Source organism: Ursus americanus, chromosome 28 (assembly GCF_024610735.1).
Source record: "Ursus americanus isolate L20-20 chromosome 28, mUrsAme1.1.p, whole genome shotgun sequence".
NCBI classification, from domain to species: Eukaryota; Metazoa; Chordata; class Mammalia; order Carnivora; family Ursidae; genus Ursus; species Ursus americanus.
In genome coordinates this window covers 30,433,259-30,457,726 of record NC_142154.1, presented here as the reverse complement: position 1 = coordinate 30,457,726, position 24,468 = coordinate 30,433,259, and the positions used below count along the sequence as shown (strand labels likewise).

The window sequence follows — 24,468 nt, the reverse complement described above, 5'->3', positions numbered from 1 at the left end:
TTTATTTGACAGACAGCCAGCGAGAGAGGGAACACAGGCAGGAGGAGTGGGAGAGGAAGAAACAGGCTCCTAGCGGAGGAGCCTGATGTGGGGCTCGATCCCAGGACTCTGGGATCACGCCCTGAGCCGAAGGCAGAGGCTTAACTACTGAGCCACCCAGGCGCCCCTATACTTGTGTATTTTTAAACTCTGTGTGTGTGTGTGTGTATGTGCATGTGTGTTTAAAACAAAATTGGGGATCATATTACAAATATTTTATACCTGGATCCAGTATGGCTACCTAATTTTGCCGTGTTCCATAATTTCACATAAACATTAATCTTGAAAATTAAAGTGTGTAAGTTCTTTTTATATAAGTTTTTTTTCCTAAAAATTTACTTAAGATTTATTTCTGGAACTAGAAAGGGTTTGACATATTGAAGGCTCTTTATACACATCACAAAGTTGCTTTTTAGGAAGGATATATAAATTTTTACTCCCAAATGGATATTTTAAAAAGTATGTGTATATATTTATATTTTATGGATTTATGTGTAAATACATATAAAATATATTAATATGTATCTGTCTCTATGTATATACTTAGTTTATTTTAAGAAATTTTAAGGAGTGAAGTATATTATTCTTTTTTTTTTTTAAAGATTTTATTTATTTATTTGACAGAGATAGAGACAGCCAGCGAGAGAGGGAACACAAGCAGGGGAGTGGGAGAGGAAGAAGCAGGCTCCCAGCGGAGGAGCCTGATGTGGGGCTCGATCCCATAACGCCGGGATCACGCCCTGAGCCGAAGGCAGATGCTTAACCGCTGTGCCACCCAGACGTCCCTGAAGTATATTATTCTTAAATATTTAGTTTCCCAAATGAGTGTGGCTATATTTTATGACTATACACACTTGCAGAGACAGTTTTGATATAGAAATGAAAGCTTTTAAATTATGAGTGTGCAAAAATGCCGGTAAGAGGTTATTCTTATCATAATGACAGTGTGACCTGTGATTCAGTCTGTAATTTTATTCTCTGTTGATTTTTTTAATCATCAAATATAGTTTACACAATGTAATTTTAATGAAATCATGCTTGAAAATATGTGCTTTAAGTTTTTCATAGGAAATATTTATATAATTTATGTCAGAGAGACATTTTGATTTACAAGGTTAGTGAAACAGATTTCTTTGGTGAAAAAGTATGCAAGACTTCCAAAGTAGAAGTAGTCAGGAATTAGTTTTTAGGTGTATTCATCAAGGTCACATATATGTAGAGTTACCGTAGGTCCTGGTTTGCTTGTTGTTCCTGTTAAATAATTATTTTTAGCACCCCCTCTTGCCCTCAGAAATGTCCTGATTTGAATAATAAAGTATATATTAACCCTGTATTTTTGATAGATTGGACCTTTCCAGAGTATAAACTTGTCAGAAGCCTTGCACCAAGTTTAATTAGCCAAGAACTTTCAAATTAGTGTTTAGGAAATTATGTGTGCTCAAGAAAAATAGTAATTTTGGACTTCTGGTAATTCTTTATCAACTATGGTTTTTTAGTAGCAGTTCTGAAAAATCTGGTTTTGTATTTGTATACCAGCATTTTAAAATTTGCCATCTCAAAGTATGTTCAGTTCCATTTCTTTCCCTTTAACAAAGTAACAAGGCAGCAATTATTGCTTCTTCCTATTCACTGTAGACTTTGTTTTCAGGTCTTTGAGGTAGTTCAAAGAGCAGAGATTTTATTTCCATACCCGTCTTGGTATATGTGTAGGTAGACTTCTAGACTCAAAAAATGAACTTAAACCATGCTTAATTTGTGACAAGCATTTTGCCAGTATTTGCAAAATGAAAGCAGAATCCAAATACAAAGAACACTCTATTTCGGGACAGTAAGAAAAGAAATACAGTCTGTATAACATAAAATTATGAGACATTTAACAAATTTACTTTATGCACACTGTGTTCTAGGTCTAGGCTCTGGGATAAGCACTGAATAAGACAAACACAGTCCTTGCTCTTATGGAACATGAAATCTAGTGGGGAAGGCTGAACATTTAAAAACATTAATTTTTTTAAGGATTTTATTTATTTATTTGAAAGAGAGAGAGAGAGATAGAGAGAGGAGAAGAACAGAGCTGAGTGTGGAGCCTGACGTGGGGCTCGATCCCATGACCCTGAGATCATGACCTGAGGTGACATCAAGAGTCAGCACTTAACCAGCTGAGCCACTCAGGTGCCCCTAAACACATAATTATACTGAAATGTGGTAGATGTTTATGGATGATGGTAAAGGGATACTCAAAATGCCCAAACACTACTCGTATCCTTTACTAAAATTAAGCATTAAGTACCTGGAACTTAAAATAAGTTCTGAAACCCTAATATCCTGGTATGATGTGTTAGGCATTCACTCATTTCTGTATAATTTGCAGGAACCTACATAGAATAGATGTGCCCAAGTCTTGCTTGGAATTTAATCAAGCTACATGCGTTTTTACAGGTGTTCTTGCTTACACATTTTATGTGAATTGTTATGTAGGCTTAAATGTAATAAAAATCCTAGTATTATAGTAACAACTTTTCCTATCAATGACAAATTTATAAAGTGTTCGGTTGTAAGTCCAGTTACAGAGAAGCTTTATTCTGGGTCTTCTGAAAAGCAAGTTAATCTGGATGCATTTGTCATTTCCAAAGTGGTAAGATTTTTTTTTTTTTTTTTTGCTGTGACACATTTGAATGTGCAGATAGTTCATTGCAGCATACATTGTATATTTAAAGACTGCTGAATATTTTAAGAATTCTTGAAGCTGTGTTGTTAGTAGTCATTATCTGCTTGTAGCTTTTGAACACTTAAATGTGTCTAGTTCAATTTGTGATTTACTGTGAGTGTAAAACATACACTGGATTTCAAAGACTTAATATAACAAATGTAAAATATCCTCTAGTACTCTTTTTATTGATCACATGTTTAAGTAATTTTTGGATATAATGGTTAAATATGGTAATAATTAATTTCATCTGTTTTTTGAATGTGGCTACTAGAACATTTAAAGGTATATCTGTGGCTTTCATTGTATTTCTGCTGGACAGCACTGTCCTGAAGCATCTCCTCAGGGTCTCACATTCTTTAGAACATAACGCTTCGGGCCACACCATCTCAGTTTACATTTCATCTCATGAACTGTCACGGTAGGAAGTACAATTGGGTTTCACATCAGATTGGAACAGAAATGTGATACTGTGCGACTACCTCTGTAACTTTATTTAAAATTTTTTGTCTTAAAACAGAGGATCATAGGGGAAGAGAGGAAAAAATAAAACAAGATGAAAACCAGAGAGGGAGACCAACCATAAGAGACTCTTAATCATAGGAAACAAAGTGAGGGTTGCTGGAAGGGGGGGTGGAGGGATGGTAAACTGGGTGATGGACATAAAGGAGGGCATGTGATATAATGAACACTGGGTATTATATAAGACTACTGAATCACAGGCCTGTACCTCTGAAACTAATAATACATTATATGTTAATTAATTGAATTTAAATAAATTTTAAAAATTTGCCTTAAGTGAATTTGCATGGAATTCTGTTGTTTGTAATCAAAAGTGCCTTTGCTCCATCACATAAGTGTAAGACTTATTTTCCAAACGGGGTTGTAAACTTGAGGACAAAGATGGTCTGGTACTTTTTGCACACGGCCTACTGCGTTTGTAAAAGCGAGAAGTACTTGTTGAGCTGAAGAAGTGCCAACACAGCACCACCATCTACAGCAGTGATTTTCAGAGTAACTCAGAGGAGAGACAGAACATTTATGGCTCTATGGTGATCTGTGAAAGTGACATGGAAAAGGTAGAGTTTGAGCTTTGACCCGTAACAGTCATAAAATTACCTAGCATTGTAACAATTGACACTTTCAGAAGCCTTGAATGGGGCCATCATACTTTTGCCGTCAAAGTGAAGATGGATGAAGCTGCCCAAAAGTCTCTTTCAAATAAAAGCAATGTAGAGGATCGACTGCCCCTGAACCAAAGCGAAACACTGAAAAACCAGCACATGAAAGTCACCAGACTTGTGATTCACCAGCATTTACGGAGAGAATTTCATCTTAGAACATAGTTTTACATTTATGTGAGGCCAGAGTTGTTTCAATATCGTTCAAAGGCTTTGATCATGAAGTTAAAATAATGGTTCAGGAGAAGGGGGAAGAGAAAGAAGCAATAACAAAGCAGTGTTATAGCTCAAGGGCCTAAGCCCTGTATCAGTTAGCATCCAAGCAGATACAGAAGCCATACCAGTAATTTGAGCAGGGGAATTTTAATAAGAATTGTCAAAGGCGATTTCTCAGCATTTGCTGCAACATGGTCGGGACTGGAGGAGATAATGCTAAGCGAAATAAGTCAAGCAGAGAAAGACAATTATCATATGGTTTCACTTATTTATGGAACATAAGAAGTAGGAAGAGCGGTAGGAGAAGAAAGGGAAGAAGAAAGGGGGGGGTAAACAGAAGGGGGAATGAACCATGAGAGACTATGGACTCTGGGAAACAAACTGAGGGCTTCAGAGGGGAGGGGGGGTGGGGGAATGGGATAGACTGGTGATGGGTGTTAAGGGGGGCACGTACTGCATGGTGCACTGGGTGTTATACGCAAGTAATGAATCATGGAACTTAAAAAACTAGGGATGTACTGTATGGTGACTAACATAACATAATAAAAAATTATTATAAAAAAAAAGAATTGTCAAAGGCAGTTAACTACTAACAGGAGTAAAAGGGAGCTCTAAGATGTATAGAGAGGTAGGTACGTCCCTTTAGCACCCTTATCTTGGCTGAGCCTGATAGCAAGTCAACTGAGAGGAAGCACAGTCTAAAGAATTCAGTTCCAATAGAAAAAAATCAGGCCAGTGAGGGTAGACTTAACACTTACAGGTAGGGATGTCTGGGTGGCTCAGTTGGTTAAGCATATGCCTTTGGCTCAGGTCATGATGTCAGGGTCCTGGGATCGTGCCCCGCGTCGGGCTCCTTGCTCAGCGGGGAGCCTGCTTCTCCCTCTCCCTCTGTGGCTCCCCCTGCTTGTGCTCTCGCCTCTTCTCTCTCTCCCTGACAAATAAATAAATAAAAATCTTTGAAAAAAATATAACTTAGAGGTATTAAATTAATAACTGGTAGAAGCCTCAAAGGAGAAAGAGTGATTATACAAATTTGGAATAATGTTTTGGAAGTATCAGTAGAAAGTTAGGAGAGTGCTGAAGTCACGTTCTGGTCTTTGGTTTCAGAATGTGGAGAAATGACCAAATTGTCCATGGGTTTCAGGACAGGAGAACTATGAACATTTCAGGGTGGATAGGAGATTTGTTTACAGAGAGGTCAATTTGGTAGGATACTACAGCGTCTTCCCAGAAATGATTTTGATAGTTGAGGCCAGAAAATGTGCACAAATTACCATGGGAAAAGAGTACAGAAAGAGAAAGGAGGAAACTAAGGACTGATCTTTGTGAAATACTTTCATTTAGAGAATGATAGGAGAAGTGTCAGGGAGGTAGAGATAAAGGAGAGCTTTGAAAGTGCACTGTGACCGGACAGCGTGGGGTGGGTGGGGGGAGGGGTTCAACATGAAACACTTGAAGACTTCAGAAGTTAGGGCTTTGATTTTTGGTAAAACGGCGATTGTTGGTAACTCCAGAAAAAAGTTTCAGTAGAGTGGATGAATGGATAAGCCAGGTTATTGTTAAGGTTCGGAAGATGGAGGCCGGAGTGCAGACGATTTCAGGAAGTTTGACAGTGAAGGGAAGGAGTGAAAGAGGAGAAAGTGTCTCAAGGTATAGCAAGGATAAGGGAAAGATTTTAAAAAAAATTTTTTTTTCCATTTGATAAGCGGGAGATCGAGATCAAGGCAAAGAGACAGTAGAAAGGAAGAGATTGAACAGGAGCAAGGGAGCAGGAGTTGTTTCAAGTGATAAAATAGGGTCTAGATGAAAATGTAGGGGGAAAAAGTGATACCAAGGAGAGAAATGGAAAGATCAAAGGAATTGGGCCTCTTTTAGGGTTGAACCATATGAAATTGCTGATACTGACCAGTTTTTACATAATTATTTTTTATTTCAAATGGTTTAACCTGATGTTTGTGACACAAGATAAAAAGGAAGGATGAAGATAAAGAAAATTTGAAGTATGAAGAAGACAAGTCCAACTTACATAAAAAGGATTGCGTTTTCTCAGTAAATAGGCAGGGTCATCTTAATAGAATGGGCTCAGGGCAAAAAGAGGGAAAAGTTTTGGGATATATATACTTTAGAGAATGTGAAACTAGAGAGAGACAAAGATGAGTTAAGAGGCAGTGGTCTCAGCATAAAGTGAAGACTAGGATTAATGGAGAGGCTCCACGAATGGAGAAGATGGGCTCATTCACAAGAGATCACTCCAGTTAATTTAGTAAATTAATTGGGTCTGAGAGTGGATGATGTAGAAGATAATAAAGGTTTGAGACTAGAGGAGTAGAAAAACAATGATGCTTCCTAGGAAGATCTAGACAGAATAAGGAGAGAGAGATGTTAGGTTTTAATTGGTTGAGCTTGAGCTGATGTGAAGGAAGAGGTTCAGATTTGTGGATTGTTGTTACAGTTAATAGTTGGAGTCTGGATGATGCGTAAATGGTTTGAGAAAATAAATACAGATAAAAGGTAATTTTATTTTTACTGGCTAATAAATCAGCAGTGCCTGATATTTTCAGACCATTTATCTTGCTATGCCTTTCTTTTTCTTGAGATTTAATTGACATATAACATGTCTTAGATGTTCAGCATGATGGTTTGAGATATATATCTGTATATTTTTTTATTTTGCAGAATGTTTACCAGAATAAGTTATCATCCATCAACATATAGTTTTTTTTTTCTTGTGATGGAAACTTTCAGATCTTCTCTCTTAGCAACTTTCAAGTATACAGCACAGTATTTACTATAGTCATCATGTTGTACGTTACATCTCCAGGACTTACTTATCTTATAACTGGAATTTTGTACCTTTTGATCACCTCTATCAATTTCACCTACCCATGTCCACCCTCCTGCATTAGTCTGTTCTCTGTATCTCTAAGTTCCGTATTTTTTTTAGATTCCACATGTAAGTGAAATAATACAGTACTTGTCTTTCTCTGACTTGTTTCACGTAGCATAATGCCCCCAAGGTTCATCTATCTTATCTCATGTGTCAGGATTTCCTTCTTTTTATGGCTGGATAATATTCCGTTGTATATGCATACCACATTTTCTTTATTCGTTCATCCATTGATGGACACCGAGGTTATTTCCATGTGTTAGCTATTGTAAATAATGCTGCACTGAACGTGGGGATTCAGATATCTTTTCGAAATCGTGCTGTTATTTCCTCAGGATAAATACCCAGAAGTGGAATTGCTGCATCAAATGGTAGTCTGTTTTTAAAATTTGAGGTACCTCTGTACTGTTTTCCATAGTGGCTGTACCAATTTGCATTCCCACTATGAGTGTACGAGGGTTCCCTTTTCTCTACATCCTCTCTCCCACACTTATTATTTCTTGTCTTTTTGATAATAGCCATTCTGACAGATGCGAGATGATAATCTCATAGTGATTTGATTTGCATTTGCCTGATAATTAGTGATGTTGAGCATCTTTTCATGTACCTGTTGGCAATCTGTGTTCTCTTTGGAAGAATGTCTATTCAGGCCCTCTTTCCACTTTTAATTGATATTTTTTTTTTCTTTGCTGTTGAGTTGTATGAGTTCTTGATATGTTTTGGATGTTAATCCCTTATCATATATGTGCTTTGCATATATTTTCTCCTGTTTGGTAGGTTGCCTTTTCATTTTGTTGATTGTTTCCTTTGCTGTGCAGAAGCTTTTTAGTTTGATGCAGTCCTAGTTGTTTTGCTTTTGTTGTCTTTGTTTCTTGATTATGAGTGGACACTAGATTTTATATATGATTAAAAATAATTTCTTTTGTCCCCTCACCCTCCTTTCAGAAGTAGGGAATTTTGCATTTTTAAGACTGGGCATAATGGTAGGAGTGGGAGTACAGATTAAAATTAATTTGCTCAGTGATTTGCAAATAACCTGATAAAGTATTATCATTGTTTTTGATATCTTAGACCAAAAAATGCTTAATAAGCAAGGCAAGTTTTTTTGGATATAAATGAAAATGTTTTGAAATATGATAGAGGATGAACTAGTGGACTAGTCACTTTACTTTTTAGGTATCTGCCTCCTATGAGGGTGTAGTTAAGGTTCTTTCCTGTCCTAAATTAAAACAATTTTTAATTCTATAATTTTTGACTTTTGAAGTACTTTTAGAAAATAGAATAAAGACTTTGATAAGCAGTCAAATAAAAATATGCAGCGCATGGAAAATAACAAACATGGTAAAAAGATATTTGACTTTACCCAAGTTGAGGGAGGTGCAAGGTAAAACAATTTGATATCATTTTTTTTGCCCATTAACCTAGTGAACATTTAAAAGCTACTCAATTTTGACAAAGGAAAGGGGGAAAGTCTGTCTTGTATACTATTAAAGGGAATATAAATTGATACAGCCTTTTTGTAGGTGGTGGTATAAGATGTGCATTATTTTTGACTCAGAAATTCTGCTTCTAGACATCTCTCTCTTACATGTGCAAAGAATTATAGGATGTTCATTGAAGCATTGTTTATAGTAGCAAAAAAATTGGAGATGACTTAAACGTTAGCCAGCAGATGTGGCTCTCTTATGTAGTGTGACCATGTGTCCTAGTTAGTTTGAGAGGGTCTGATTTCCACCGGTGCTAGCAGCATAATTGGTAAGACCACTTTCTTTCACTCTCAGTAGTGTCCTGTTTGGATAATAACTCACATGTTTGTTATATGTGTACACTAATAGCATGGATCACTATGCATCTGTGAAAAGAATTAACTGTATGCACTGGCCTGACTATAGTCAAGATACATTAAGGGAGAGAAATGAGTTGCAGTACAATACATATATCCCTTTTGTTTTTTAAAGTAAAACTCCTAAACTACGTGTGTGTGAATGAAACAATGAGAGAGAGGATCTGTTGAAAAGATGTGGAAGAATTCATACTAATTTGTTAATATGATAACCTCTGGAGGAGGTGTCAACCCCATGAATGAGCATATGTTGATTTATTTTTTAAATAAAAGCAACAATAAAATGGAACTGTTGATTGCCAGCAGATGCTATAATTTTTAACTAGAAAGCATTAATAAAAATAATTATTAATATAAGAATCTTAACTTTGTTGTACTCTGTCCTATATAGATAATAACTTTTGTATTTTTAAAAATGTACTAATGGAAATTTGAAAAGTTATCACTATCATTCCACCATTACAAATCAATAAACTTTACAGATTGCCTCCTGTTCCTTGTTATCTGTATATACATAATTCTTACATACTGTAATCAGAGCACAGATGTAATTTCACATATGTATTTTTTAAGATTACACTCTATAGTGTATTTTTGCCATAATCTAGTAGTTAGCATTTTTGAAAGCTTGCTGTGTGCCAGGTACTGTGTTAAATGGTTTACGTATATCATACGGTTTAATCCTCCCAACTGCAGTATGCGTAAATTTGAGACTAGATAATTTGCCAAGACCACATAGTTAACAAATGACGGAAATGGGATTTGAACTCAGGCAGCCTGACTCTTCTTCAACGCATGCTCGTATCCACTATTCTTACTGCCTCCCTTTACAATTTTTAGTGATTGTATAATATCAATATGTCATAATTCACTTAGGCATTTTTCTAGTTATATATCTAGCATATATGGTGATATTGTATCAGTCCCTTATTATTAGGTGGAATACTTTTATAAATAGAAGCTTACTTCCATCAACAATTTTATTGCCATAAGAAACAGTTTGATTAGGAAAAATGCTTAGTTCTTTTATGTGCCAGTTTTCAAATAATGATTCGATTCTTTAACAGTCTCCAAAGGAGATCAGTTAGTTTTGTTTTGTGTTTTTTGTTCATTTGTTTATTTTGTCTTTTTTTTTGAGGTCATTATAAAGTAATGAAATTCAACATATTTGAATGTTTCAATTTATTATTATCGTTACTGATGCTTAAATGTCCCATATTTGGCCAGTGAAAACCTCTTGAGTCTTTTGCGATGACCCTAGCAGTCGTTTGATAGCTTTTTCTTTTCTAGTCTGACAAGATGTTGCAGATTCATCTCATATTCCAATTGCAGACCTGGAATTAGCCAGTTGTTTCAGGGGTTCTTTTGTGTGGAAAATGAAATTTAAAGCCAAAATCTCGTTGTGGAGAGTACTTAACTGCACTGGTTTGGTCATTGTTATTAGGCCTTTTCAGTCAATTGAGCTAGGCAGTACATATTTTTTAGATAAGTAAAAAACAAATTCATATTGGTACTTAAGATTAAAACTGAGGGATAGATGGTTTTTACTTTACCTCATTGATTTTTTTAAATAGTGATTCATCACTTCCATACAACACCCAGTGCTCATCACAGGTGCCCTCCTTCATCCCCATCACCTATTTCACCCATCCCCTACCCACCTCTCCTCTGCTAACCATCAGCGTGTTCTCTAGAGTGAAGAGTGCTTCCTGGTATGTCTTTCTCTTTTTTCTCCTTTGCTCATTTTTTTTTTTGAAGTTTTGACTGACTTTGCTTGGCATTATATTCTCTAGCTCCATCCATGTTGTTGCAGATGGCAAGCCTGCATTGTTTTAATAGAGCTGAATATATGCACTACTTCTTTATCCGTTCATCTATCAATAGACACTTGGGCTGCTTCCTTATCTTGGCTATTGTAAAGAATGCCGCTATAAACATAGAGGCGCACGTATCCCTTTGAATTAGTGTTTTTGTATCCTTTGGGTAAGTACCCAGTATTGGGATTGCTGGATTGAAGTGTGTTTCTATTTTTAGCTTTTTGAGGAACCTCCGTACTCTTCTCCAGAGTGGCTCCACCAGTTTGCGTTCCCACCAGCAGTGCACAAGTGTTCCTTTTTCTCCACGTCCTTGCTGACACCTGTTGTGTCCCGTGTCCTTGATGTTAATCATTCTGACAGATCACCTCATTGATTTGACATCTCTATCGCTTTTCTTCCACACCGGGAATCCTGTTCTTCATGACGTTAATGAAATTACTCATTTGCTTTATTCTACAACACACACACGCACACACACCAGCCTCAGAATAACAGTACCAATAGTAACTACAACAAAAGTGGTTATTAAAACAGTTAAAAATATTTGCAGTTCTTTTGGTCCTTAGGGCATATTCCACTAAGTATAGTTTGGTTATTGTGTTCTTAAATTCTCCTGTCTGGGTGGTTTTGATGACAACTAGAGATTTAGGCTTGTTCTACCTCTGCTTTCAATGTTAAGGGATTTTTAAGATTTAGTTTTGTATTTTAAATTTGTAAAATATTTGTATGATCCCAAAGTCAAATCTTTTTTTTTTTTAAGATTTTATTTATTTATTTGACAGAGAGAGACAGCCAGCGAGAGAGGGAACACAGCAGGGGAGTGGGAGAGGAAGAAGCAGGCTCCCAGCGGAGCAGGGAGCCCCATGCAGGGCTCGATCTCAGGACCTTGGGATCATGCCCTGAGCAGAAGGAAGACACTTAACAACTGAGCCACCCAGGCGCCCCCCCAAAGTCAAATCTATGTACAAGTTCTGTTCAGAGACATCGAGCTTCAATTCCTGTCTCCTCTAACTATGTTTCCTTTCCTTGTATGGGTTAAAAATTACGTGTGTGTATCTATTACTGTCCCACCTTTCTTAGATATATATACCCACTTCTCTCCAACCTTGCTTTGCCACTTAATTTATTCTAGGGACCACTGCATGGTAGAGATGAAGTTATTGCGTCGTCTGGTTTACAGCTGCATGGCACCTCATCGTATCTGTGGACCACAGCGCCTTCAAGCTTGTCTCTAGCTGCTGCCACGGGTAGTGCTGCGGTGAATAGTCTTGCTTGTCCCTGTGTTCATATTTTGGCCAGTGTGTTTTGGGGATAGATTCATAGACATAGGATTACTAAGTCAAAGGGAAAATGTAATTATAACTGTGCTAGATATTGCAAACTTGCCTCTATAGTGGATATTGCCATTTTACATTCCCATTAGCCATTTCCCTATACTTTGCCTACAAGGTATGTTGTTAAACATTTGTATTTTTGCCAGTATGGTAGGTGAGAAATTGTATCTCAGTGTAGTTTTAATTTGCATTTCTCTTATTATGAGTGAGGTTGAGTATCTTTTAAAATGATTAAGGACCATTTGCATTTCATTTTAGTAACTAATTCTACATCTGTGTGAAAATGGTATGCAGTTATAATAGCATGGGAAAGTCTTATTTTACTCTCACAAATGTGTTTACCACTGCCTGGCTAGTATATACGTGCCTTCATTGTGAGTATTCTGGGCTTCGTGTCTTATCCTTCTGGGACTGTTATAACATCTATCTTGGATTTTTAGGTCTCCTCTTCTTTTACCCTCCCCTCTAAGGATTATTTCCTGTCAGAAATACATTATCAAGAGAGTAAGAACTCAGTGAATGAAATATGAATTTGTGACTTACTATGACAGCTTACTAATGTAGTCTTGAATTAGCTTTAGGCTAATCAGGCTTTAACAAGCTTTTGAATTCAGTTTATTTCCATCACTAAATACACCGTTGAACAGAAGAATTCTAGAACCTGGTCTACAGACCTTGTGAAACGATGACATGATCTTTCTGAAACAACTGTTTACTTTGCATTGAGAGCTTATGTACATACAGCTTTCTTTGCAGAAAATAGCTCTGATATTATAAGATTCATTATTACGGATTCTTAGTCTTGTGTTCTTCTCTTTTGCGTATATATTTAAGTTGTTAGATTGTCCTGTGGGATTTCATAAATATTACTTCTGTTAGTAAAGCTGCCGACAACAAAAGCTTTCAATACATTATTCATGTGCTATTTGTTTTCTGTGTTCAAGAATTAATGCATCTTTACTCAGAATTTTTTTTTAGCTGAACTTGGTAACAATTTGTAAACATATGGTGGTATAGTCACATAAAATCTGTAATGCTTGTTTTCCATATGAGAAAAGTACTCTATTAGCAATATTTAGAGCAATATCAGCTCTCTAAAACATAGCTGATTACTGAAGAATAATGGAAAAATAGCTTTCAAAAATGTGAAATAATTACTCAAAAAATTGCTGCTCTTTCAAGATGTGGGCCACTAAATTTTATGTTTTGCTTTTCTCTGTCATCTGTGTACTTAGTATGCACTTTCATTCATTGAAAACTTTTTAAGTCTTGTTTTACAGTCTTCTTCTCCATTGCAAGTCTGTCATTGTTCTGGAAAATGTGAGTGTCTGCCTGGCTTACTTCCTAGTCCCATTTTCATTTCTTCACCTTCTTCATCCCCAGTGGCTTCTCTTTCATGCCACTTCAAGTACCAGCTTCCAGAATTGCACCCTAGCCCTTGTCATCACTTGGCAGTGCTGAAATATTATTAAAACAGTATCACAGTCTCACGACAGTCTCCTGTCCTTCCAGGTTTCTCACATCGTGCTGGCAGCACTTACTGTTTTCTGTTCACTCTAGAGTATTTCCTTCCCTATCTGTCTTAGATTCCATTGACAGCCATGTGCTGGTATGTTCAACCCTTTTCATTTTCACTTGATACTCACTATTTGGAAGCTTCAGTTTTAAATGTCTATGTTCTCTTTCCTTTATAGTCTGCAAAACCACGTTCTCATATTTGCACTTCTTTTAAATACAGTTAGCAACCTGACTGTGCTCTCAGTGTGGCCCAGTAATCCTGTTCTCCCTTTTTGGTGCTCCCGTCCATTCTCACTATAGCTCCTTCAGATGTTTACCACCACCTGCAGACCTCTGACCCTCCTGACAGCCCAGCCCACCCACACCAGCAACAGTTCTACTCACCAACTCCTTCAGCAGCTGTACAAGCAATTAACCATGACTCCGGTAGCTAACACCAGGCTTACTCATATCCTCATCTTTCCTTCTTGTTACAACAAAAGAAGTGTCCTTTCTCTGATCCAGAATTAATTGTATGGCATGTTTTTTTAGTATAGACATTTAACGCTTGAAATTTCCCTCAAAGCATTGCTTTAGTTACATTGCACAAATTTGACATGCTGTATTTTCATTTTCATTAAGTTGAAAATACTTCGTAATTCCTCATGTGATTTCTTCTTTGATCTATGAGTTATTTAGAAGTATGTTGCTTAATGTCCAAATACTTCAGGGTTTTCCAGCTATCTGTTACAGATTTCTAGTTTGTTCCATTGTGGTTAGTTCCATTGTGTACGACTTCAGTCCCCTCATATGTAGATTAGTAGTCTTCCACAGATTCGAGGGGTCTCTTCTGCCAAACTCCAGAGTTTGTGTGCATCTCTCTCTCTCTTAGCAGCTCCTTCCTCCTTCGTACTCTGCAAATTGTGGTAACCTTGGCCTCTTCAACGGTGATCTGTTTCTTTAACTGTGAGATTTCAGAGGTGACTTTGCTTTCCCTTTCTCATGCTGAGGACTGGAAAGATGAGCTATCTACAGCCTGTAAGATGGGGTGATTTTACAACTCATCTTGTTTCCTATCTCTCAGGGGTCACAGTCCTGCATTTCCTGTTGTCCAGTGTCTGAAAAAAACATTGTTTCATTGATTTTTGTCCAGTTTTCTAGTTGTCTAAGGCAGGATGGTAAGTCTAGTTCCTGTTATTCCTTAATGGCCAGAAGCCTGGATCCTAATCTTACCATCTTTTGGCCTGAATATTTGATTTCACCCTCTGTACTGGTTCTTTCCATCTTTCAACATGCTCAAGTCACTCTTCCATTACAAAGAATATAAAAGACCAGGCTCATGTTTTTTTTATTTACCAATCTCTCTCTCCTCTGACTTCTGCAGCCGGACTTTCTGAGAGTTTTCTCTGTATCCTTGCTTCTTAGAAGTGTTGCTTGTGGACTGGCAGAATCTGCATCACTTGCACGCTTTTGAGACACGGAGAATTTCAGGCCCCGCCCTCGATTTACTGAATCAGAATCTGAACTTGAGCAGGATTTAACAAGGGATTGGTGTGCAAACTAAAATGTGAGAAGTGCTGTTGTTCATTTTGCAGGCTCTGTTTCTTCATTTTCCATCTTGTTCTGAGTGCGTTGTAGTCTGGCATCTGTCTTCACTACACCACTAAATCTGTTCTTGCCTAGGTCATCGGTGACCTTTTCAGTACATCTCCAGTGAATGAGTGTCCATTTGTATTGTATTCTCAACAGGTCATCCTCCTCCTTGAAATATTTCTTTGGCTTCTGAGGGGCCAGGTCTCTTGTCCAACTAGAATAGTGGAGCTAGAATTCAAAATCATGTCTGCTTGACTTAATTTTGCCAAGGAGTTTTCCACTGTGGCTGTTTTTTTGTGGGAGACGAGAGAGGAGGAAGGCTGAAAATTGAAGAAAAGGAAAGCATTCTTCTAATAACAAATGTTTCTTGAATAAACAGATGCAGATATTTTTCATTTTGGGGGGACGGTTGGGAAAGTAGATGCTATAAATTAGAATAATCAAATTGAATTTCCCTAATAGGATATTAGTAGTCTGAAAAATAATTTCAGATCCAGCTTTGGTTAGAAGTTGACATCTGCTGTTTCATGGTATACCTGTACCACCACAGTTTTTCAGAGTATATGTATATCACGCAAGTAAAACCATCCGTATAATATGAACAGCTAACCGCATGCCTTACTTGAAATTCCAGGAAAGGAGTTCTGCATCTCTGTAGATTCAGTCTTTAGAGAAACTGGCTGTGCAGGGCAGAGAGGGGCTGAGCTCTGGAGCTGGGAGCCCTAATTGTTATGCTGCAAAAGAGGGTGGAAAACATTTTAACTCTCAAGTATTGCTTGTCCTTAATCAGTAATGTGAATATATTATCTTTTTGAGGGCTTTGAATTGAGTATTATTTTAATTTTCTAATTTTTAGACTTTTTTAATTAAATTGAGAACTTGAAGCAAGAGCAACTAAGCTATGTGGCGAGAGTGGACAGCAAAGGATCAGGAAGGATGAAATGTAGGATTTACAGACTGGATAGGATAGGGGGGTCAAAAGTAATGTTATTAAGGAGTAAAAGAGGGATGCAGTCCTTTGGCATTAGTGTCTCAGTTTATAATGAAGACATAATTTTCATAGGATGAATAATATTATATACAAAATGCTTACGTTTGTAGGTATGTAAAAAGGCTTGCTTATCTTTCTGTCCTGCATTTCTGGCGCTGCTGGGCAATAAGACAGATTTCATTTTATTTCTGCCAGTATTCGAATACTGTATGTTATTTTTTTACTCTGGGCACGATAAAATTTTAGAAGTATTGGCCATGCTGGTGTGCAGTGAGTGATATGATTTGTTGATATTTGGGGGTGGGGGAATCACAACTGAGATAAGTTCCCTGTGGATATTTTCCTTTCATAAGATGGAATTCTATCAAGAAGTGTGAAGTATTTTATCAAAAAGTGAGGAATAGTCTATCAAGAAGTGAGAGCTATTCCATTAAAAAGTGAGAAATTTGCAGAGACCAGGGAATGTAGAAGAGATCAGACAGGATCATTAAGCCTGTTTCAGAATAATGTGTATCATGACTGTGGTCATAGTAAACTAAAATTAGGCAAATTTAAGTGGCTAGGGAATTAGGACCCTGGTGGGAAGTATAGGCCAGTTTTTATACAAAGTCAGCCAAGGAGTGAGTGTCTGATAACTCTTCTGTGACGAAGGAAAAATGGTTAAAGAAGTGGTGATAGATAGATCTGAGCACTGGGTGTTGTAAGTGATGAATCACTGAATTCTACTACTGAAACCAATATTGTACTGTAAGTTAACTAAAATTTAAATAAAAATTAATAAAAAAAAGAAATGGTGATAGATCTTTTAAAAAAAATCTTCTCAAGAAAGGATTATTTACCATCAATAACAAAAAGTTATTTTGTTATTAAAACAGAAAAAGATGACAAGAAGAATGCATAAGCAGTTCATATTTTAAGAAGTAAGCAATGCAGAAATCCATGAAGTAAAAAGCCTTCCCCCTGTATGCTCTCCATCAGTGGCTGAATCCCATTACTTCCCCAGGAGAAAACACTGTTAAACTGTTAAGTGTTTATTCTTTTAGCCCTTTCCCTACGTTATTATTTTTTTAAAGATTTTATTTATTTATTTTATTTTATTTTTTTATTTTAAAACTTTTATCATGGCCCTCATTTTTATTTATTTATTTTTTATTTACTTTTATTATGTTCAGTTAGCCAACATATAGTACATCATTAGTTATTGATACAGTGTTCGATTATTTATTTTAGAGAGCACATGTATGAGCTGGGAGGGGAGGCAGAGGGAGAGAATCTCAAGCATACTTCCTGCTGAGCACGGAGCCTGATGCGGGGCTCATCCCACTACCCCAAGATCACAACCTAAGCTGAAATCAAGAGTCAGACTTAACCTATTGAGCCACTCAGGCACTCTTCCCCTACATTATTTACATTTAGATATTTGCATACAGACATATATGTACACGTATATATATTTTTATGTAAGTGGGTCATATTATATGCACTTTGAACTTGAGTATTTTTTATTTAACAGTATATATATTTTAACAATTTTTGAATGTCGGCATGTGAATATGCCCCAGACTTTTCATATTGTCCCTCTCCTATGCAGACTGTATACGAAAATAGCTTTATTTCTGCTTGAACAATGTTGTGTTTTATCTAAAATATTCATGCAATAGCAAAGGTGAAAGAAAAAATTAAAAGTCAACTGAAATCTCACCAATCCATGTTTTAATGACTAGTTTTTAAAAAATATACCCCTTTAGGTATTCACACAAGTGTGAACATACACCCACACCTACCACAAACACGTATAATATTTATAAAGGGATTATACACACAAGTTGATTTTTATTATGAAATTATTTTCTATGTGCTTGAAGATTTTTATCTCCCCACCTCTTCCATCTCCTCCCAGTAAATCAGTGGTAACAACCTGGTACACTTTCCTACTTTCTCAGTGCTCATACAGTCATATGCCTATGACATTTTATTATTTATACTTGTCTGCATTGTTCATTTTTCTCAGAATTCATTCCAGATCAGCTGATGTGGCTCATTAATTTTTTGCTAGCTAAATATTCTAAGGCAGGAGTCAGTAAACTATAGTCAATGGATCAAATCCATCCTGCTTGTTTTTATAATAAAGTTTTATTGGAACACAGCCTTATCCATTTTTTAATTGAGTGATGTGACTTAAAATTCCTTGTTATGTGTGATATATTTCCTCCCAGTCTTGTCATATTTTGTTTTGTTATGATACTTTTGCCTTAAAGTCTTTTAAATTTAAATACAATGAAGTGAAACATCTATCTTTTCTAACTTTGAAGTTCCCTATTTTGATTTAAAAGGTTGCCTGGCTCTAGGGTTATCCTTGTATTTTCCTAAAATATTTTTAAAAGATTTATTTCTTTATGTATTTGAGAGAAACAGAGAGTGAGAGTGAGTGAGAGAGAGAGCAAGCCCAAGCAGGGGGTGAGGGGGCAGAAGGGCAGAGGGAGAGGGAGAAGCAGACTCCCTCCTGAGCAGGGAGCCTGATGCTGGGCTCCATCCCAGGTCCCTGGGATCATGACCTGAGTTGAACACAGATGCTTAACCAGCTGAGCCACCCTGGCATCCCCTAAAATTTTTTTGCATAGTTTTTTCGTAGGTCTGGAATGTATTTTTCTGTATGTATATGAGTGGCATTATAGTGTAGTGTGGTTAAGATCACAGACTCTGGTTCTGTTATTTACTACCTGTGTGACCTTGGATAAAGTATTTAACATTTCTATGCTTTAGTTTTTTCCTCTAAAATGAGAATAATAATAGTACCTATCGTAAGATAGTGGTGGAGACTATAAATGAATTGTTAGTATGTAGACATACATAGTAGTATGTTTAGAGCAGTCTCTGATACGTAGAAACATGTTAAGTGTTTCCTGTTACTACATGTTGTATATAAGCTTCTTGTATTTTCCCTCATGTGGATAACCACTTGTCCTAGAAACATTTATTGAGTAGTTCATCCTTTTCCCCAGTTGGTATAGTATGCATTCTCTATTGTATATTAAGTTTCCAAATATATATATAGCTCTATTTTGTGGCTCTCTAGCCTGTTAGGGAGCTCTGTTTATCCCCGCTCCAGAGCCATAGTGGCTTAATAAATACTGAAAACTGATGAGTGCTGTCCCTTTACTTTGTTCTTCTAAATTATTTGACTCTTCCTGGCTTTCTTTGATCCTCTATATAATTTTTTAAGGACTCATCAAAACTTACAAAAACCTGTTTATTAGTAAGTTTTATCATAGAAGAGAGCGATACTAATTGGCTAGTATTGGAATGGAACTTGTGGTCTCATTAATACTTCAAGCAGTGGAAGTTTTTAGAGGTTGGTTGTATCATCTAAAGATTAATACCCTTCATTGTGGTAAGTGGACACTGGGAATATGGTGAATAAAAATGCTATAGAAGGATCCTAAGCCTCTAGTTTCCAGACTATATCCCAAGATACCCCAGGGCACCTCGCACAACTCCCAGGGGTATTTTAAACTTTCTAAGGAAACATAGCGACATCTGTTGGACACTGTGCAAACTTTTAGGTGAAAGTAGTTGACAGTTTCACTACCCTCATTTGGTTGTACTACCTTCATTTCAGTGCTGTGATGTTTATGAAATTGCGTTTTGGTGGTTGCTGGGATAAAAACCAAGTACCATGCAAAAATCAGTATGGAACAGGAAATAAGGATGGCAGTATCCAATTTGATTTCAAGGTTTGAGAACTCATACGGTGTCCAATAGGAGCACACATCCCATAGTAACTGTGGTTGTTTGAAAGTTAAAATATTTTTCAATTTGCCTGTATTATTTTTTCAACAGGATACTAACTTGTTAGGACATAAATATTGATTCATTTGTTTGAACCTAACTATTACGTAAACCAAGAACTTCTGTGACCTAACAAACAAGTGTTACAAATATTTAAAGATTAAGAACATTTGAAGTGCTGTGTAAGTACTGTATACCATGCCGGCTTGTAACAAGGCGAAACTAATCTTGTCTGGGCACCAGGGACAGACAGCAGTTCTGAGAAAGTAGTACTTAAGCTGAGCTTGAAGGACAATCGGAGTCAGCTGGAGAGGGATGATGGTGGGAATAGCTTGTGTGAAGAGGGCAGGAGCTGTGGGGGGTGACAGGGGTGCAGCAAGCCTTAAAAGGTGAGGGGAGAGTGATGCTGGGGGAAGGCTGGAGAGTAGGCAGAGGCCAGGTCACACAGTGACCGGGAAGTCCAGTTAGGGAGTTGATTTAGTTTGTAAAAGACAGTGGCAAGCCTTTGGGGGATTTTAAGCAAAGGAACAGTACCTTAGGTCACTCTGTGTTTACTGGGGGAATAAAATACAAAGATGATACACATAAATATTTAAGTAATGTGGTATTCTAAGTAATATAGAGTACGTTGTGGTAAAAATTTGAAGGGCCTTGATTTTCAAAGGCATTTATAAACTTTCCTATAATTAAAAAAATTTTTTTGAAGGCAAATACTCTTGTTCAACTTGGTTGGTAGTGGACTTTTAAAATGAAAGAAAATCAGGGGTGCCTGGGTGGCTTGGTTGGTTAAGCGTCTGCCTTCCGCTCAGGTCATGATCCCAGGGGATCCCTGGGGCTCCTGCTCAGTGGGGAGTCTGCTTCTCTCTCTCCCTCTGCTCTGCCCCTGGCTCGTTCTCTCTCTCTCTCAAATAAAGTCTTAAAAAAAAAGAAAATCAAAAGCAAGGTAGAATGTTAAGCTGTTTAGAATAAGCTGTGAAACATTTACATTTGTGTAATTATTTTTTAAATGACAAAGATGTACAGATTTTAAAATGAAATTCATTTATTAATAATTGTTTTAAATTGTTAATTTGCATATTTTGACTGCCAATCTAATACATTTATCTCTTAAGTTCCTGAATTATTTAATTTGGGTGGTACAATAAAGATTTAATGTTACACAGGAAAGGTATAAAAGTAATTTCTCTTAGTTTAACAATTATTTGTATTGCCCTGGAATTGATATTTTTATTTATTTTACTGTAGTATCAATGTAACATTTTTTACAGTAATAAGAAGCAAATCACTGCAGGTTACTTCTGAACAATTCCTGTGCTCATTCTCAAGAGTTTTAAGACTCGAAGAATCAATTTCATAATCATTAAATAGGGATGGAACCCACCTCGTGGTATTTGAGAAAGGAAGATTAGTCTGTTTGAAATTTGATTCACACTGTAAGTGTTAGAAAAATTTAAAACAAGTGAATATTAGTCCCTTCCCTCTGCCAGTGTGTTTCATATTTATTTGAACCACTCTTTCATTATGTAGTAGAGAACTAGTGTCATTCTTAAATTCACCCTGTAAATAAATTATAGATACAGGAGTGTATAGATATATTTTAAAAACAGTCTTGGTTTCATCCATTGGACTAAGCCTCCCTAATTGTTCACATGAAGAAATCTGACTAGAACTGATTATAGTCAGATTGCAAGGGAGTTGGTCAGTACTCTTCTTAAAAGAGGTAAAGCTTTAAATTGGAAAGTTTTCTCTGGCTGAGAATGTAAGATTTATAGCAAATTTTTTTTTCTTAAGTTCAGTTAGCCAACATACAGTACATCATTAGTTTTTGATGTAGTGTTCAATGATTCATTAGTTGTGTATAACACCCAGTGCTCATCACCACACCTGCCCCCTTAATACCCAGCACCTGGTTACCCCATCCCCTCCCCCTTCTGTAACCCTCAGTTTGTTTCCTGGGGTCAAGAGTCTCTCTTGGTTTGTCTCCCTTTCTGATTTCTTCCCATTCAGTTTTCCTCCCTTACCCTATGCTCCTCTGCGCTATTCCTTATGTTCCATGTATGAGTGAAACCATATGATAATTGTCTTTCTCTGCTTGACTTATTTCACTTAGCATAATGCCCTCCAGTCCATCCATGTCAATGCAGATGGTAGGTATTCATCCTTTCTGATGGCTGAGTAATATTCCATTGTATATATGAACCACATCTTCTTTATCTATTCATTTGTTGAAGGGCATCTCGGCTCCTTCCACAATTTGGCTATTATGGACATTGCTGCTATGAACATTGGGATGCATATGGCCCTTCTTGTCACTACATCTGTATCTTTGGGGTAAATACCTAGTAGTGCAATTGCTGGGTCGTAGGGTAGCTCTATTTTTAGCCATCAGGGAAATACAAATCAAAACCACAGTGAGATACCACCTTATACCAGTTAGAATGGCAAAAATTAACAAGACAGGAAATAACAAGTGTTGGTGAGGATGTGGAGAAAGGGGATCCCTCTTACACTGTTGGTGGGAATGCAAGCTGATGCAGCCACTCTGGAAAACAGTGTGGAGGTTCCTATAGCAAATTAAAAAAAAAAGTTCTTCTCATGTTCAAGGCACTGGCCAAGGACTTAGAAAAATTAAACTGATCCCTCCTGTGCTCTTTACATCAAAATGAATTCCAGGGGCACCTGGGTGGCTCAGTTGGTTAAGTGTCCGACTCTTGATCTCAGCTCCGGTCTTGATCTCAGGGTCGTGAGTTCCCTACTTAAAAAAATGTAGAAAATGAAATCACAAAAGTACTAGCACAGAACAAAGCTGAATTTTTTTATAATCTTGGAAAAAAAATCTTTTTAAGTATAACAGATTTAATTTTATGTAGTTAAAATTTGTTTTCTTATGACAAAAATAAAGTCAAAGTGGAAAAAGGAATATTTGCAAAACATAATAGCTATGCCCAAAGATTGCGAAGTCAATAGGTTGAGTAATCCACTAGAAAAATGGACAAAGTGTATGTATGGTGACTTTATGAAGCAAATGCAGCCAGTAAACACACCTTACTAATAACAAAGAATTATTTCAATTTTCTGCTTCCTTTATGTTTCGTAGAAAATTTCACTTTGAATAAAATAATCTTTAATGTTTATAAATCCCATTGTAGGGTTTGAAATAAAACTTTTATTAGATATTCATGTAATCTAACAAGGTTGGATTATCTCACCTGGCAGGGTCTTTTTTCTCATCTTCTTCTAACTGGGTCATATTTTGATTTCCTAGTAAAAGAAATTTTATTTATTAGTTATTCATAGTGAAATTACTTATTATGTGTCATAGCCAAACAGCATAATTAACAATAATTTTATACAAATTATATTTTCTTACAGAAATAGAATAAGAAAGCTTTGCTTAACTTTGTTCTCTTTATTATCTTTGTAGGATCCAGCGTTCGAACATTCACTCCATTTTATTTTCTGGTGGAACCAGTGGATACACTCTCAGTTAGAGGCTCTTCTGTTATATTGAACTGTTCAGCATATTCTGAACCTTCTCCAAAAATTGAATGGAAAAAAGATGGAACTTTTTTAAACTTAGTATCAGATGACCGACGCCAGCTTCTCTCAGATGGGTCTTTATTTATCAGGAATGTGGTGCATTCCAAACACAGTAAACCTGATGAAGGTTATTATCAGTGTGTGGCCACTGTTGAGAACCTTGGAACTATTGTCAGCAGAACAGCTAAGCTCACAGTAGCAGGTAAGTTTTTTTCAAGTAATTTATTTGTGTTTTCAAATTTTTATAAAAGGTATATCTTGATAAAAAGCAGTATTGTCCTAGAGTTTTCATTTAACTGGTAACAAGAAATACAGTCATTTAACAAGTATCAGTTGAGCATCTGCTAGGTGCGTGGTGTTATGCTAAGACTTGCTTAGTGCCGTAGGGAATAAACTGTAGCACTTCTCCGCTTTCTGTCATTTAGATTGCTTATAGCTGTGATCAGAAGTATTAAGTCCGTTCTTTTCTTCTTTTTAACTTGGAAATGACAGAGGAAGTTGTATAGGAAAATTGATTCCCTTTGATTGCCAACTTTTATCCTCCCCAGCATAACCACTTAGTATGGCTTTGTAAAACTTGCAGTATAGCCAGAATCTTGGTTCCCTTATGCCCTGGCCAAGGAAATGACATTTAATTGCATTAATTATTTAAAAATCTGTAGGATGTGGGGGCGCCTGGGTGGCACAGCGGTTAAGCGTCTGCCTTCGGTTCAGGGCGTGATCCTGGCGTTACGGGATCGAGCCCCACATCAGGCTCTTCTGCTATGAGCCTGCTTCTTCCTCTCCCACTTCCCCTGCTTGTGTTCCCTCTCTCGCTGACTGTCTCTATCTCTGTCAAGTAAATAAATAAAATCTTTTAAAAAAAAAACCTGTAGGATGTGGGTATTAAGGTGAAGAGCAGAAAGTTGTAAAGACACAAACATTCACTCCCTTTTAGAGCATTCTTATTTGAAGAATAATGGAAGTGTAAACTGAATAAGTCATACTTGTCTTATAGTAGATGCTGGTATTCCCCAGGCCAGTGTTTCTTCACT

General features: G+C 36.8%; 1 protein-coding gene across 7 annotated transcripts in view; it reads left to right on the top strand.

The window, feature by feature from the left end:
- NEO1 (neogenin 1) overlaps positions 1-24,468 on the top strand; it is a 237,694-nt gene that overhangs the window by 34,536 nt on the left and 178,690 nt on the right. For all 7 annotated transcript variants that reach the window (XM_045795253.2, XM_045795258.2, XM_045795257.2 and 4 more), the window contains one exon: positions 23,319-23,636. In XM_045795253.2, the coding sequence (XP_045651209.2) occupies positions 23,319-23,636 (318 nt within the window). The remainder of the gene's footprint in view (positions 1-23,318; positions 23,637-24,468) is intronic.